At 36.2% G+C, this 13628-nt stretch overlaps 1 protein-coding gene across 3 annotated transcripts in view; it reads left to right on the plus strand.

Annotated features, from left to right (window-relative positions):
• ASB3 (ankyrin repeat and SOCS box containing 3) overlaps positions 1–5164 on the plus strand; it is a 93013-nt gene extending 87849 nt beyond the window's left edge. For 2 of the 3 annotated variants that reach the window (XM_036872313.1, XM_036872312.1), the window contains one exon: positions 3413–5160. In XM_036872313.1, coding sequence (XP_036728208.1) covers positions 3413–3618 — 206 coding nt within the window. In that variant the 3' untranslated portion in view covers positions 3619–5160. Of the gene's footprint in view, positions 1–3412 lie in introns of all 3 variants that reach the window. The other variant, XM_036872311.1, reaches the window with a different exon arrangement.
• The last annotated feature ends 8464 nt before the right edge of the window (positions 5165–13628 follow it).

Here is a 13628-nt window from a genome sequence, read left to right on the forward strand (position 1 = left end):
GATAACTGGGTTTAACATTACTAATTTGAAACTAATTGGGTCAGAAAAGTGACTTAAAAGTATAGCATGGTTTCAGACATCATTTTCTAGACTATGATCAGTGCCATAATGTAGGAAAAGAGAGATTTATTTAAGAAATTAAAATCTGATATTAACAAGTTTTCATGAAAGTTATGTTTTACATACAGCTTCTGGGCTATTCCATATTTTGTACATATATATATTAAATGTATGATTCTTTAAATCTATTTTTTTAAATTTATTTTATTTATTTATTTTTGGCTGTATTGGGTCTTCATTGCCACGTGCGGGCTTTCTCTAGCTGTGGCGAGCGGGGGCTACTCTTTTGCAGTGCGTGAGCTTCTCATTGCGGTGGCTTCTCTTGTTGCAGAGCCCAGGCTCTAGGCGCGCGGGCTTCAGTAGTTGTGGCACGCGGGCTCAGTAGTTGTGGCACATGGGCTTAGTTGCTCCACGACATGTGGGATCTTCCTGGACTAGGCTCGAACCTGTGTCCCCTGCATTGGCAGGCGTATTCTTAACCACTGCACCACCAGGGAAGTCCCCTGGACTTTTCCATATTATAAATTCAAGGCATGACTTGATCTTCTCTCAGCCTGGTGGCAACACATCTGGAAATACTATGCATCACTAAAACTTTCATAGGAATTTTGCGTGCTTTGAAATATTGCATATATGATTATACAGTTCCCGTAGTATTCACTGGCGTATTAAACTAAGATGGCACTGACGGGTATATTATTGTCTGTGTTAATAGTCCATAGGTGAAAGACTCCCTCAGGTTCAAATGAATACAGTTCTTACCTCTAATTGTTCTTCAGGCCAGCGATTTATTTTGCTCACAGGAGGAAAACCAAAATGGTGCAGTTAAAATTGGAACCAGTAAGTGAAGTAGCTATACCCTTTCCTTTTTTATTATTAAATGGAAAGATCTCCCAAAACTTAACGATAGTTTCAGTGGTTTAGAAGTTGTTAGAGAATTATTTTGGGCTTATCACAGTTTAGAGAACCCTAGACTTGGGGTCAAATCATTTGGATCTAGTATCAGCTCTGTTGCTGTATGATGTCAACACAGGCAAGTCACTTAAGCTTTCCATAACAAATGTGTTTTGGTCCAGTTTGGCTTGATCACAGATGATTAAGCTTCCACACACATGTCAGCATAAACAAACAAATGGTTTATTTAGCTGTAAAAGATAGGGCTGCAGTGATGTAGTCAGATGGCCTTTTGGAAAGGCCTGTCTGCACTGCAGGAGGCTGTGGGACAGCCAGAGGAACACTCCCCAGTCAGCCTGAGGAGTTGTAAGTCAGTGTAGTCTGTCAAGTTGGTGAAGCTGGAGAAGTGTTAAGGATTCCTTAGCTCCAAGTGAGCAGCTCTCCTCCAGGTTACACAGCCATCCTTTGTCTTCCTTCTGGGTGTGTGGTGAGTATCTACATTAACAAGAATGTGCAGAATGAAGAGATTTCAATTTAACAGGATGCATATTAAACTCTAACCGAACAGGAGTAAAAATTCTCTTAACCAGTCTCACTGTGATGCACACAATCTAGTCTTGTCATTTTCTCTGTCAGTCCCATTTGACTATACCTATGGCATGCTCAGGGTTTGCAGCTGATAGGCCACTTTCCAGTATGCCAACATACTTTTGTCCCTACCAGCTGAGTTTTGTGCTTACCAAGAATCAGTTATGCTCATTTCCAAAACTTTTATTACATTTGTGCATACCCAGTGACATTAGGACCAATTATTGTTCCTGATCTCAGTGGGTGAGAGGGCTTCCTTATGTGTACTAGTTGAACATGGGCAACCTACTTGTTGAAATTGAACCTGCTTACTACTCCTTTGGAAAACTGTGGAGGTTTGCAGTTTGAGCATGCTTTCCATGTGGTTTCCTGCTAATCTCTCTAGTGCTCCCTTTATCTGTGTTTTCTCATCTTAGAAGGGAGAATGATGATTCTTCCTTTAAGTTTACAGAAAAGGTTAAAATTTAAACAATATATAAATATGGAAACAATGAAAGTAAATGTGCTATATATTGTAGATGCTGTAGTCTTATTGTTTATAATGGGAAGTCTATGTGACTCATGGTTTAAGGAAATACTCTTCTTCGACTCAGGTTTTATGTACAAAATCAGATAACTCTGTTGCTTTTCTTATTTGGCATTTTGAAACACTGTGGATTGAGGAGTTTCCCAAACCCTGAATGAACTAAACTAAACTTAAACCAATAAGCTGAAACTAAAATGTAAGATGATGGACTAACTTCAGTGCTTTGGAAGATGTTGAAGATGTTAGAGAATTAACATGTCTCAGGCCCTGTGGGTTATTACAGTTTAAAGAACCCTAGACTTGGAGTCAGACCAGCTGGTCTTATATCAGCTGGGCTCTTGATAGTGCTTGTCTCTGCTGCTCTGATCCTGGCCTGTTAATCATTGGTACATTTCACAGGGATTTACAAAAGATTTCTTGGACTAATAAAAGGCATTAGATTTGATTCACATAAAACCACTAGCTGTTTTTAGTGCCCTTAGTTTTCATGGACATTAACTTCTTTAGTTAACACTTTTCGTCTTGGAAAGCAAAACCAGTATCTTAACGATTCTTAATCAAGTGTATGTGGGTTATCCTTTAATTGGTTATTAGCTTTTGGCAGCAGTGGTTTTAGCATGTGTACGTACACATGCACATTTTGGGGTCATATGCACTTGAGTTTGAATCCTGGTCTACCATGTACTAGATGTATGACCTTTGGAAAGTTACTTAAACCTCTTTTTAAACCTCTGTTTTCTTATCTCTGTGAGAGCATGATAATATCTACCTCACAGGGTTAATGAAGATAAAAAGAGGATGTGTATCGGCATACAGCATAGTAGGCACTTGATAGATGGTCCTTTTCTCTTTTTGTCAGTTTTAAAATTTCATTCTGTATCATGGATAAAAAGAGCAAAACTTATGTAAGCTACATTTTTATTCACTTGAATGTGGTAGGTCTGGAGACTATTTGCAGTGAGAGTAAGAGGGAAGTAACGTTTGCTACTGTGTGCTTCTATTATTTCTAAAGTTAGATCACCCATTTCTTAAGTCTGAACTGGTATTGGCAGAAATTTAGAATTTGAACATTTAGTTTTATATGGCCCTGGGTACTGACTTTGGAATGTGTGGCCAGAAATCGGAGGAAGAAGAACCCGGTGAAGGCTGTAAAAAAGAATAAATAAATAAAGTTTATTTTGGTCATCCTGGCCCAAGTAATCTTTTTTCAAAAGTAAGTCTAAGTAACATATCACTTCTCTTCTACTACGCAGACGTGGGGGAAAAAGGGCATTTACCTTAATGTACTGTTATATCTTTCTGGTTCAAACATTTTTATCTTCCTTTTTTTGTTTGTTTCTCCAGCCTCTGTTCCATCCCTGACCCACCTTTGTCGTTTGGAAATTCGGTCCAGTCTAAAACCAGAGCACCTACGATCTAACAGTTTTATCTGTCAGTTGCCACTTCCCAGAAGCCTACATGATTATTTGCTTTATGCAGAGGTTTTGAGGATGAATGAAGTTCCAGAACTGGCAGTTATTCAAGATGGAGAAATCAGTGAAGCTACTTAACACAGGTCATGTCTTACTCTGAAAACCACCAAGATAAGGAGCCATGGAGTACAAATTCTTCACGATTTTATCGTCACAAAAGATGATTTTTGTTTGTGTGGTTAGTTAGATTTTAGAGGGCAGTAGTTTAATGCAAATGTTTACAACTAAGCTTCCTGGGAAAAAAGTATAAACCTCACTAATGTTACTTTATTGTAGTTTTATCATCAGTACACTTTATGTTGTAAATTACCTAACCATTTTCTGCTTTATTCTGTTAATGAACTGTGGCTAAACATGGCCTATGTCCACCTATGATTCTGTGTTTACTTAGGGCTAGCATTTAGAAGGGAATGCATAAAACTTCACTGGAAGTGTACACACAGTGGAGTGGAATCTCTCTTATGTTTATAAAAGAACTATCTTATATTCTATTCTCATCTCTTAATTCAGTTGAAATTCATTGGCTTTTCACAGGTAAACTCAGGGGAGAATTCTTTCCTTAAAGACTATAGAAAATGAATCATTTTGCTGTTGTTTTTTTTCCAGTTCCTTGATACTCTCTTTGGCTAAAAAAGATTCCTGTTTCTGCAAAGGCAAGAACAGACCTAAACTCAAAGATATGCTCAGTTGAAAAAAAAAATTAGGTTGGTATTGAGATAAATGTGCATTTTACCACATTTACACAGTATTAATTAGGAGACTGGGAGAGACATTTCTGTGGTACCATCTTTAAAGAAAGGTATGTATTCCTGATTTGCTCAATATCAAATAAAACTGAAGCTCCATTCAGCCTCCAAATCAGAGGGCAGCTTTGATCCTATGAAGCAATGATTGCTAGTTCTATTAATGTTATAGTGTGTTTCCTTTTTGCTATCTGGATACATTATCAAATAGTCCATGAAATTTAAACCTTAACATCCTAGGTTAATGAGACACTGCCTCATTGGTTTTGCAATTGCTCGATATGAATCTAGAGTCAGAGAGGACTGAACACCATATCAGGTGAGCTATGGTAAGAGGCTGTGGGCAATAGTCTTGAGAGAAAGGTTATAAATGCATTAATGTTGTGATAGACAACTAGAGATGGGGTCCAAAGGAGGGCAAGTATTCTGTCCTGTTGGGATCCTATGACTTAAAATAGATGGGAGTAGGTTAGCCAGATTCATCTCTGATAGGCTTTTGCTATTTGGTAAAAGCAGTGATGATGGCGTACCAAATGATGGAGACATTAAGGTCCAGGGGGATGACTAAATTCAGCACAGATTAGAGCTGTAGTTGCTGCCTGTGGGGTGGGGATAGAGTTTGACTGTAGTTATACAGGCAGAGATAAGGGTGGATGTGGAAAAACAGGTGGAAATTCTGATAGTTACTAAATTCTAAAAAAGTATGTACTATGTAATATTTTTAAAATGTCTGTATTTTTCCAAACCCTGTCTCTGATTTTAACAAAACCCGTTTTTTGTTAGGGTCCAATGTACATAGAATGTTTACATTTGAGGGTGAATCTTTTCATGTGTTTTTGTTCATGTTCAAATATGTAATAAATTCAACTACTCATAACTTAGTGAGCTTTTATTCTTAAAAATCTCAAAATATTTCAGATACATTAAAAACCCTTAGTATTTAAAACATAAATGATTTTACATACTGTATAAATGCATCTTTCTTTTAGACTATTTTATAATACAATATTTATGATTTTTATGACTAATAACAAGGACTCAGTGAGAAGTCTAATCTAAAAGTACCTAAAGGTAGGTGAATTATAGTCACAGCTTCTGATCAAAATGATACATCCAGTTAGTGTGAACTTTAAGCTCTGACCTACATGCACCATGGTGCTTTAATACTCTTAAGGTCACAGTGAACCTGAGGAAGAACTCCATACAGTAGTTTTCTAATGGTGGTACATATCCAGAGCAGGACGCAAATTGGTTTTAATAACAGTTGTCAGGAGTTTACCCTTCCTTGATCTGATGTTGTCCTTTAAGTATATTTCCTGCTGATCCTTCCTGTCATAGGACATCTTTCTGTGATCATTTGATGTAATAATGGTAATCTGGACATCATTTCTTTTTTTTTTTAAAGTAACCTTTTTATTGACATTTAACACACATATATAAAAAAGGACACAAATCATAAGTATACAGGTTACAGTTGACCCTTGAACAACATGGGAGTTACAGGCGCCTACCCTCTGCACAGCTGAAAATCTCCATATGACTTATAGTCAACTGTCTGTATCCATGGATTCATCCAACCATGGAGCCAATCAACTGCAGATTGTGTAGTACTGTAGTATTACTGTTGAAAAAAATCTGTGTATAAGTAAACCTGCACCAGTTCAAACATGTTGAAGGGTCAACTGTATTTTTACAAAGTGAAAACATTGCATAGTCAGCATGCAGTTCAAGAAACAGAATTATTAGCATTCCAGAAGTTCCCTTTGTGGCCCTTCTAGTCACTGTGCTCTTGCCAGAAGGGTAACTACTCTTCTGGGTTCTAGCACCAAAAATCAGTTTTTCCTGGAATCATCCACTATGCTGTCTTTTGTTCCTGTTAATTTTGTGCATATTTTCAGATTCATTTGTGTTGTTGTATATAGTTATAGTCATTGAACTTCATTTGTTCGTGTCCCTCTCCCTTCTGCCCAAGTAGCAAGTGTCTTGATATGCAGCTTTCTGGTGGCCCTACTTCCCAGATCAGGTATACACTTCTGTTGTCCCATGACCACCTGTGACATTCATAATCTTTGACAGGCAGCCTAAGTGTCATATTTATGTCACGTGATAAGTTGATATCTCTAACTTTAGATCTGTTCTTCCCATCTAAGTCTATCTGTAAACCTGTATGAAGATCATGTTTTATAGATCTTCAAGTATCGTGTCAGGTACAGTTTCAAGACCGCTGAGTATTTTTGATTGGTTACTCTCTAAAATTCTACTGTATTTTGTTGGTCCTCAAAAACTTATCATAAAAACTGTGATAAGAATGTAAATAACTATGTATCTTCTCTGGAACAGTGGACTTGGTTCCATCAGCATGGGGTATAGAAAGAAGTTGAGAAAATCCTTCTAAAAGTTTGCCCTTCATTTTTATACTCCTCTATATTTTTGGAGGTATATTCCCCTAATTATATTTCTTGTTTGGTCATAGAAATATTTGTTTGAAGAAGCACTCTCAGTATGATTATTGCTAGCAGGTCCCTAGTACTACTGGGGAAAGGTTTTAAATAGTGGGAATGGTTGGTTGAAGGGTTAGTGAAGTTGCTAGTAATGTAGCCATTTCCAGTTTTATGATCAAGTGTTTTAGATCTAACAATTTGTGGGAATAACCAGTAAAACTACACACTACCTTCCAGTTTCATGGGTCCATCCTCTATATAAAGTAAATGGAAGCTCAGCCTGCTAGCCTATCCAAATACTCAATTTAAAGAGGATCTGTAAGCCAAAGGGATCTCTAAAACTTTACCTTTGAGCTGGGGATGTAATAATAGAGACACCTTTGGTACTGTTAATTCCCCTGAATTTCCTGTGCTAGAGCACTTGCCTCCTCCCTTCTCTCTTATCCCAAACAGCTAGTCACACATAACTGAGGTGTCAAGACTATGTGTAGGTAAGAGCCCAAACCAAGAGATTCCATTACTCGTGACTCTATATGACCTGGGTAGTTTATGTGAAAGATGGGTGTCCCCTCATCAGGAAAGGAGTGCTATATTCTATCAATATTTAGAGCTAATGCTGGATCTCTGAGTTTATACCTACACAGTCTCTCTAGGAGAAGGTGGTGTTTATGACTTCAGGTAAAATAAATACGGCCCATGTTTGAAGGCTTAGAGACTATCATAGTAGTTTTATGAACACACTTGGTGTTTTTTATCCTTTTTCATTTTTTAACAAAACATTTAAGGAAAATTTATTCCTGTGTGCAACTGTTGAGATTTTTTGTTTTGCTTTCTCTTCCTTTGTTTGTTTTTCTCTTTGAGGCTAAATTAGTCAGTTTATATTCATCTGTATTTATTATTATTGTTGTTGTTGTTATTGTTATTATTATTAAATGACAAGTGGTCATTGAAACATAATACCTGGCAGTAAGTAAACTTGTTTTCTTTTTTTGTTAGAGTTAATAGAAACCTGTGGTTTTCCTGAGACAGGGAACTGATTATGCTTAGTATTTTTGTGACATATTGGTAGAAAAATGTATAGTCTTATTTGTAATAACATGTCAGTAGTTTACACTGAGAGGAGGCCAGTCTGAATTATATTTTTTATGGAAACATATACTTTAGGCACAGATTTTAAGTACATATGTTCTGCAGTTGATTTAATGAATAAAACATTTTAAGTAAGGGGCATCTGTTAACCTGTCCCTTTGCTAATATATGTCTTTTAAAAATTTTTTAAATTCTTTTTAAAAATCTTAAAACTCAGCAAGAAAAGGGAGGAAGAGAGACAGAGCCATAGTCCTATCATCCAGACCCAGTATTTCTGTTATATGTTGGAATATTTTCTTTCTCTTAAGGTTTTTAAAAATCTGTATACAGCTTTGAGGAGTGTTTTTGTTTTTTCATAGCTAAAATCAAACCCACCTTTACAATTCTGTACCTGATCAAGCCTTTTCTTTATCATGTTAATGATACCTCCAGCCAGGCTCAAGCCATGAGTTATGACAAATTTTGAGTTGGTAAGAATGAAAAATAATGAGGCATTTCTGGATTGATTCTTTTCCTAAGACATCTGCATAAAGCAAACAACCCCTTCCTCCTCTTTGTACAGGAAAAAAGAGAATGGAGGTGAGACCTTTGTGAACTGTGCTAGTCATCTGGTCTCAGCCCAGGATAGTTATGTAGTTACTCTGTTATAACTATGTATTGTGTATGTTTTTAATGAAAGAATTTAAAATACCACTGTTGCAGTAAAAAATTAGTGTCTGCATGATTTTTCTGTCTCTTGGCTTCTTTTTCATGCATAGCACTAATAGATGAAGCAGAACAGGTGGTAAGTGCCATTGGCACACTGAGACTTGTGAATAGCATCTGTTTATGTCTCTTTTACCATCAAATGGTTAGCATAACCTTCTGTTCACTGCTTTTCTATGTGGATGACAAAAGTCTATCATGAGTCATTATAAGGTGCTAATTTACACTCTTTTTCTAACATGATGGAATAGGTGGAGAAGAAAGTCCATCTGGTGTTTAAATATGACTATGATTTGAATCAAACAATTAAAAAGAAAGCCTAATACTTTTGAGGTTATTTTGGAATATTGGATCAACTAATATGTGCCAAAGATATCAATTGCAAGCCAGAGTAGTTCCATAAATAGATGCATTAGTTAGTAATGTGTAGTCTGGATTTTAGTTTTGACACGTAAAAATTATTTACTTTATTTTAGACAATAAAACATTCAAATCCTTATGGTCTTCATCTTGCTTGTAATTATTTGGTTTTATTAAGCCCACTCTTAAATGTCATAGTGTGGTATTTGTTTATGCGTGTTGATGCAAGTGCATACTTTTTTATCTCTTTATTATGGAAAATTTGAAGCATATAAAGAATAGAGAATTTTATAATGAACTTCCATGTTCCCATCACCCAGCTTTGATAATTATCAACTCATGGCCACTCTTATTGCCTTTTCCCCACCAGTTGACTTTCTTCCATAGCATTTTGAAGTGAATTCCAGACATAACATTGGTAAATATTTTAGTATATATCTTTAGAAGTCACAGATTCCCTTTTAAAAAACATAATAATACCATCATTATACCACCTTAAAAATGAATAATTTCTTAATATCAAATATCCAGTCAGTATTTACATATTTTAATTGTTCTATAGCTTTTTAAATGGTTTGCTTAAATCCGGATCCAAAAATATCACTGTGATGATTTTTTTTTTTTCTTTAAAATTTTTTTGGTTGAAGGTATTAGGTTATTTTCTTATAGAGTTTCCCACAGTTGAAATGTTGCTGATTGCATACCCATGCTGTCATTTAACATATCCTCTGGTTTTTCTTGTCTTAGTTACATATTCCTGTGTAATAAGTTGCCTCAAGTTTAGCAGCTTAAAATAATAATTAACTTTACCTCACACAGTTTCTGTGGGTAATGAATTCAAGAGTGGCTTGTTGAGTGGTTATGGCTAGGGGTCTGTCATGAGATTGGATTCAAACTGTAAGCTGGGACTGCAGTGGAGGAATTAGTCTCCACCAGTTGAAGGGAGGAGTATCAGAGAATTTGTAGACATATTTTTTTTTAATAGTTAAACTTTTAATTAATTAATTATTTTATTGAAGTAAAGTTATTTATAATATTATATTCACTTAAGGTGTACTACATAGTGTTTTTATAGCTTATACAACATTTAAAGTTAATATAAAATATTGGCTATATTCCCTGTGCTGTGCAACATATCCTTGTAACTTATTTATTTTATACATAGTAGTTTGTACCTCTTTATCCCTTTACCCATATTGTGCCCTCCCCTGCTTCCCTCTTCCCACTGGTAACCACTAGTTTGTTCTCTATATCTGTAAGTTTGTTTCTGTTATAGTCATTCATTTATTTTATTTTTTAGATTCCACATATAAGTGATAGCATGTAGTATTTGTCTGACTTATTTCACTAGGCATAATACCCTCCAGGTCCATCAGTGTTGTTGCAAATGGCAAAATTTCATTCTTTTTTATGGCTGAGTAGTATTCCTGTGTGTGTGTGTGTGTGTGTGTGTGTGTGTGTGTGATCTTTATCCATTCATCTGTTGATGGACACCTAGGCTGCTTCCATATCTTGGCTACTGTAAATAATGCTGAGCAGAACATTAGGGTGCATGTATCTTTTCGAATTAGTGTTTTCATTTTCTTTGGATATGTACCCAGGAGTGGAATTGCTTGATCATATGGTAGTTCTGTTTTTGTTTTTTTGAGCAATTTCCATGCCATTTTCCATCCTGGCTGAACCAGTTTACATTCCCTCCAGCAGGGTACTAGGGTTCCCCTTTCTCCACATCCTCTCGAGCATTTGTTATTTGTGGTCTTTTTGATGATAACCATTCTGACAGGTGTGAGGTGATATCTTATTGTAGTTTTGATTTACATTTCTCTCATGATTAGTGATGTTGAGTATCTTTTCATGTGCCTGTTGGTCATCTGTATGTCTTCTTTGGGAAAAAGTCTGTTCAGGTCTTCTGCCCATTTTTTGTTCAAGTTGTTTGTTTTTTTGATATTGAGTTGTATGAGCTGTTTTATATTTTGGATTCTCACGTCTTATCAGTCATATCATTTGCAAATAATTTCTCTCATTCAGTAGGTTGTCTTTTTGTTTTGTCAGTGGTTTCCTTTAATTAGGTCTCAATTGTTTATTTTTTGCTTTTGTTTCCTATGCCTTAGGAGACAGATCCCCAAAAATATTGCTACGATGTATGCCAAAGAGTGTTCTGCCGACTTTTTCTTCTAGGAGTTTTATGGTTTTTGGTCTTACATTTGGTGTAGCCATGTTTTTATTCACTACACTTATTTCCTATAAATTGGTAGTCAAATGTAGACAAGGATTGGCTACATGGTTTGCAGAATGCAGTGCAAAATGAGAATATGGGGCCGTTGTTCAAATTTCAAGATGGGAACAGCAGAACATTAAACCAAACATAAGGTGTTTCTGAGTACAGAGCCCTGGGTGATTGCACAGATGATGAAATCAACCCTGGATGTAGAGGCTTGATTAGATTCACATTTGATTCTCATACACTTTTTTTTCTCCTTACAGTACTACTTGATAGATGTTGAGTACTTTCTCTCTCCTGGTGATGTTGGCAGCCATTGGTGATCGTTAGCTAGATCTATTAATTAATTATAGATTTATTTATCTATTAGCCATAATACTTTCAAAAAGAGAACTTCCCTTAAGTATTTGGTTACCCTGATGTCTAATACATACAGGAAAAACAGTAAAATGCTTGGTTCATTTGGATAATGAATTGATTCTCTAATGTCTTTTATTTATTTATTATTATTTTAAAGATTGATTTATTATTATTTATTTATTTGTGGCTCTGTCGGTTCTTAGTTGCGGCATGCAGGATCTTTTGTTGTGGCTCGTGGGCTCTTTGCTGGGGTGTGCAGACTTCTCTCTAGTTGTGGTGTGCAAGTTTTCTCTCTCTAGTTGTGGTGCACAGGATTCAGGGCGCGTGGGCTCTATGTATTTTGTGGCATGAAGGCTCTCTAGTTGAGGCGAGTGAGCTCCGTAGTTGTGGAGCACGGGCTTAGTTGCCCCATGGCATGTGGGATCTTAGTTCCCTGACCAGGGATCGAACCCGTGTCCCCTGCATTGGAAGGCGGATTCTTTACCATTTGACCACCAGGGAAGTCCCTCTAATGTCTTTTAAAGATGATCGATAAGTTTTTTTTTTAATATTAACATAAACATGGATTTTTTTCTGTATCGTAATCCGTTGTAGTTATTACCCTTATTGATACTTATTGTCTCATTTTAAACTAGCTTTTAAGTAGTCTTTGGTAACTTTGTTTTCTGATGGTAAGATATTCCAGGTTTATTTTGTATGTTTCCTTCCTCAGACCCGGAATTAGCCGTTTTTCTAAAGAGCTTTGTTTACTTTTTCAGAAATGGTATTATATAGACTATAATACACATAGAGAGTAATCTTGGCATTAACGGTGTTCATGTCTACTGGTTTGATCATTGTTTGTTCAGTGAACAGAACTAAGAAGTAAGTATATGTTAATTCCATTCATCATATTCTGCAAATTGATACTTCAAATCTAGGACTACATTTTTAAAATTCAACTTCAGTGATCTTACATTTGTGTATTTCCTTTATTATATGCTGAAAATCCTACTTCTCAGTGATGCTAACTATAACCCATTTGTTTTATACAAGAGTCACACACAATAGTCTCACAATAACAATTTCTACACTACCATTAATAATATTAGTAAAAACGTTTAAAAATTTTCCTCCCTCTCAGTTCTTTTTGTTATTTAGGTATATCTCACTAGGGTTATACAGTCAAGTTGCTATGTTTTAAAGTCACTTGAACGCACGGGATCATGTGTTTCATTTTCAGTCTTCTAAGGATTTTTAAATTTTAATTTTGCTTTATAATTATCAGAGTGTTTACATGATTCAAAGTTAGATATAAAGAAAAAAAATATTCAAAGAAATCTGGCTTCTGTCCCCTGTTCATCCTATTTTTCTCCCTCTCCCAAGGGAAGTTTTTTGTTTATAGTTTTTTAAAGTTTGCTTTAAACATAAACACATATTTTCAAAGCCCTTCCTTAGATAAATAAAAGAATAGTGTATACGGTTTTCCTCTATCTTTTTCACTTAATAATGTATCCTGGAGATAACTCTATAAGAGTATATAGAGATAGTTCTCATTTCTCTTCACAGCAATCATGTTGATATACCATGGTTTATTCAGCCTTTCCCCTATTGACGGACATTTGGATTATTTCCAGTCTTTTGCTACTACAATGGGTGCTGCAGTGAACAGCTTTGTGCTCTTTATATTTTTGCCAGTTTCACTTTGGAAGATTCCTAGAAGTGGGATTGCTGTGTCAAAAGGTAAATGCACATGCAAGTTTGCTAGATACTGCCAAATTCCCCTTCATAGGTAAGTAGTATATACTAGTAATGTATGAGAGTGCCATTAAAGAAAGTTGTCAAACATTTGGGTATTTGCCAACCTCATAGGTGAGAAATATGTATCAGTATAGTTTCAGTTTGCATTTCTCTAATGGAACATCTTTTCATATTGGTTGGAGGAATGGATCCAGTTTTTTGGGCTGCATTGGGTCTTCATTGCTACGTGCCCGCTTTCTCTAGTTGCGGTGAGCGGGGGCTACTCTTCATTGTGGTGCTCGGGCTTCTCATTTCGGTGGCTTCTCTTGTTGTGGAGCACGGGCTCTAGGCGCGTGGGCTTAAGTAGTTGCGGCATGCGGGCTCAGTAGTTGTGGCTTGCGGGCTCTAGAGCGCAGGCTCAGTAGTTGTGGCGCACAGGCTTAGTTGCTT

Source organism: Balaenoptera musculus, chromosome 13 (assembly GCF_009873245.2).
Source record: "Balaenoptera musculus isolate JJ_BM4_2016_0621 chromosome 13, mBalMus1.pri.v3, whole genome shotgun sequence".
NCBI lineage: Eukaryota > Metazoa > Chordata > Mammalia > Artiodactyla > Balaenopteridae > Balaenoptera > Balaenoptera musculus.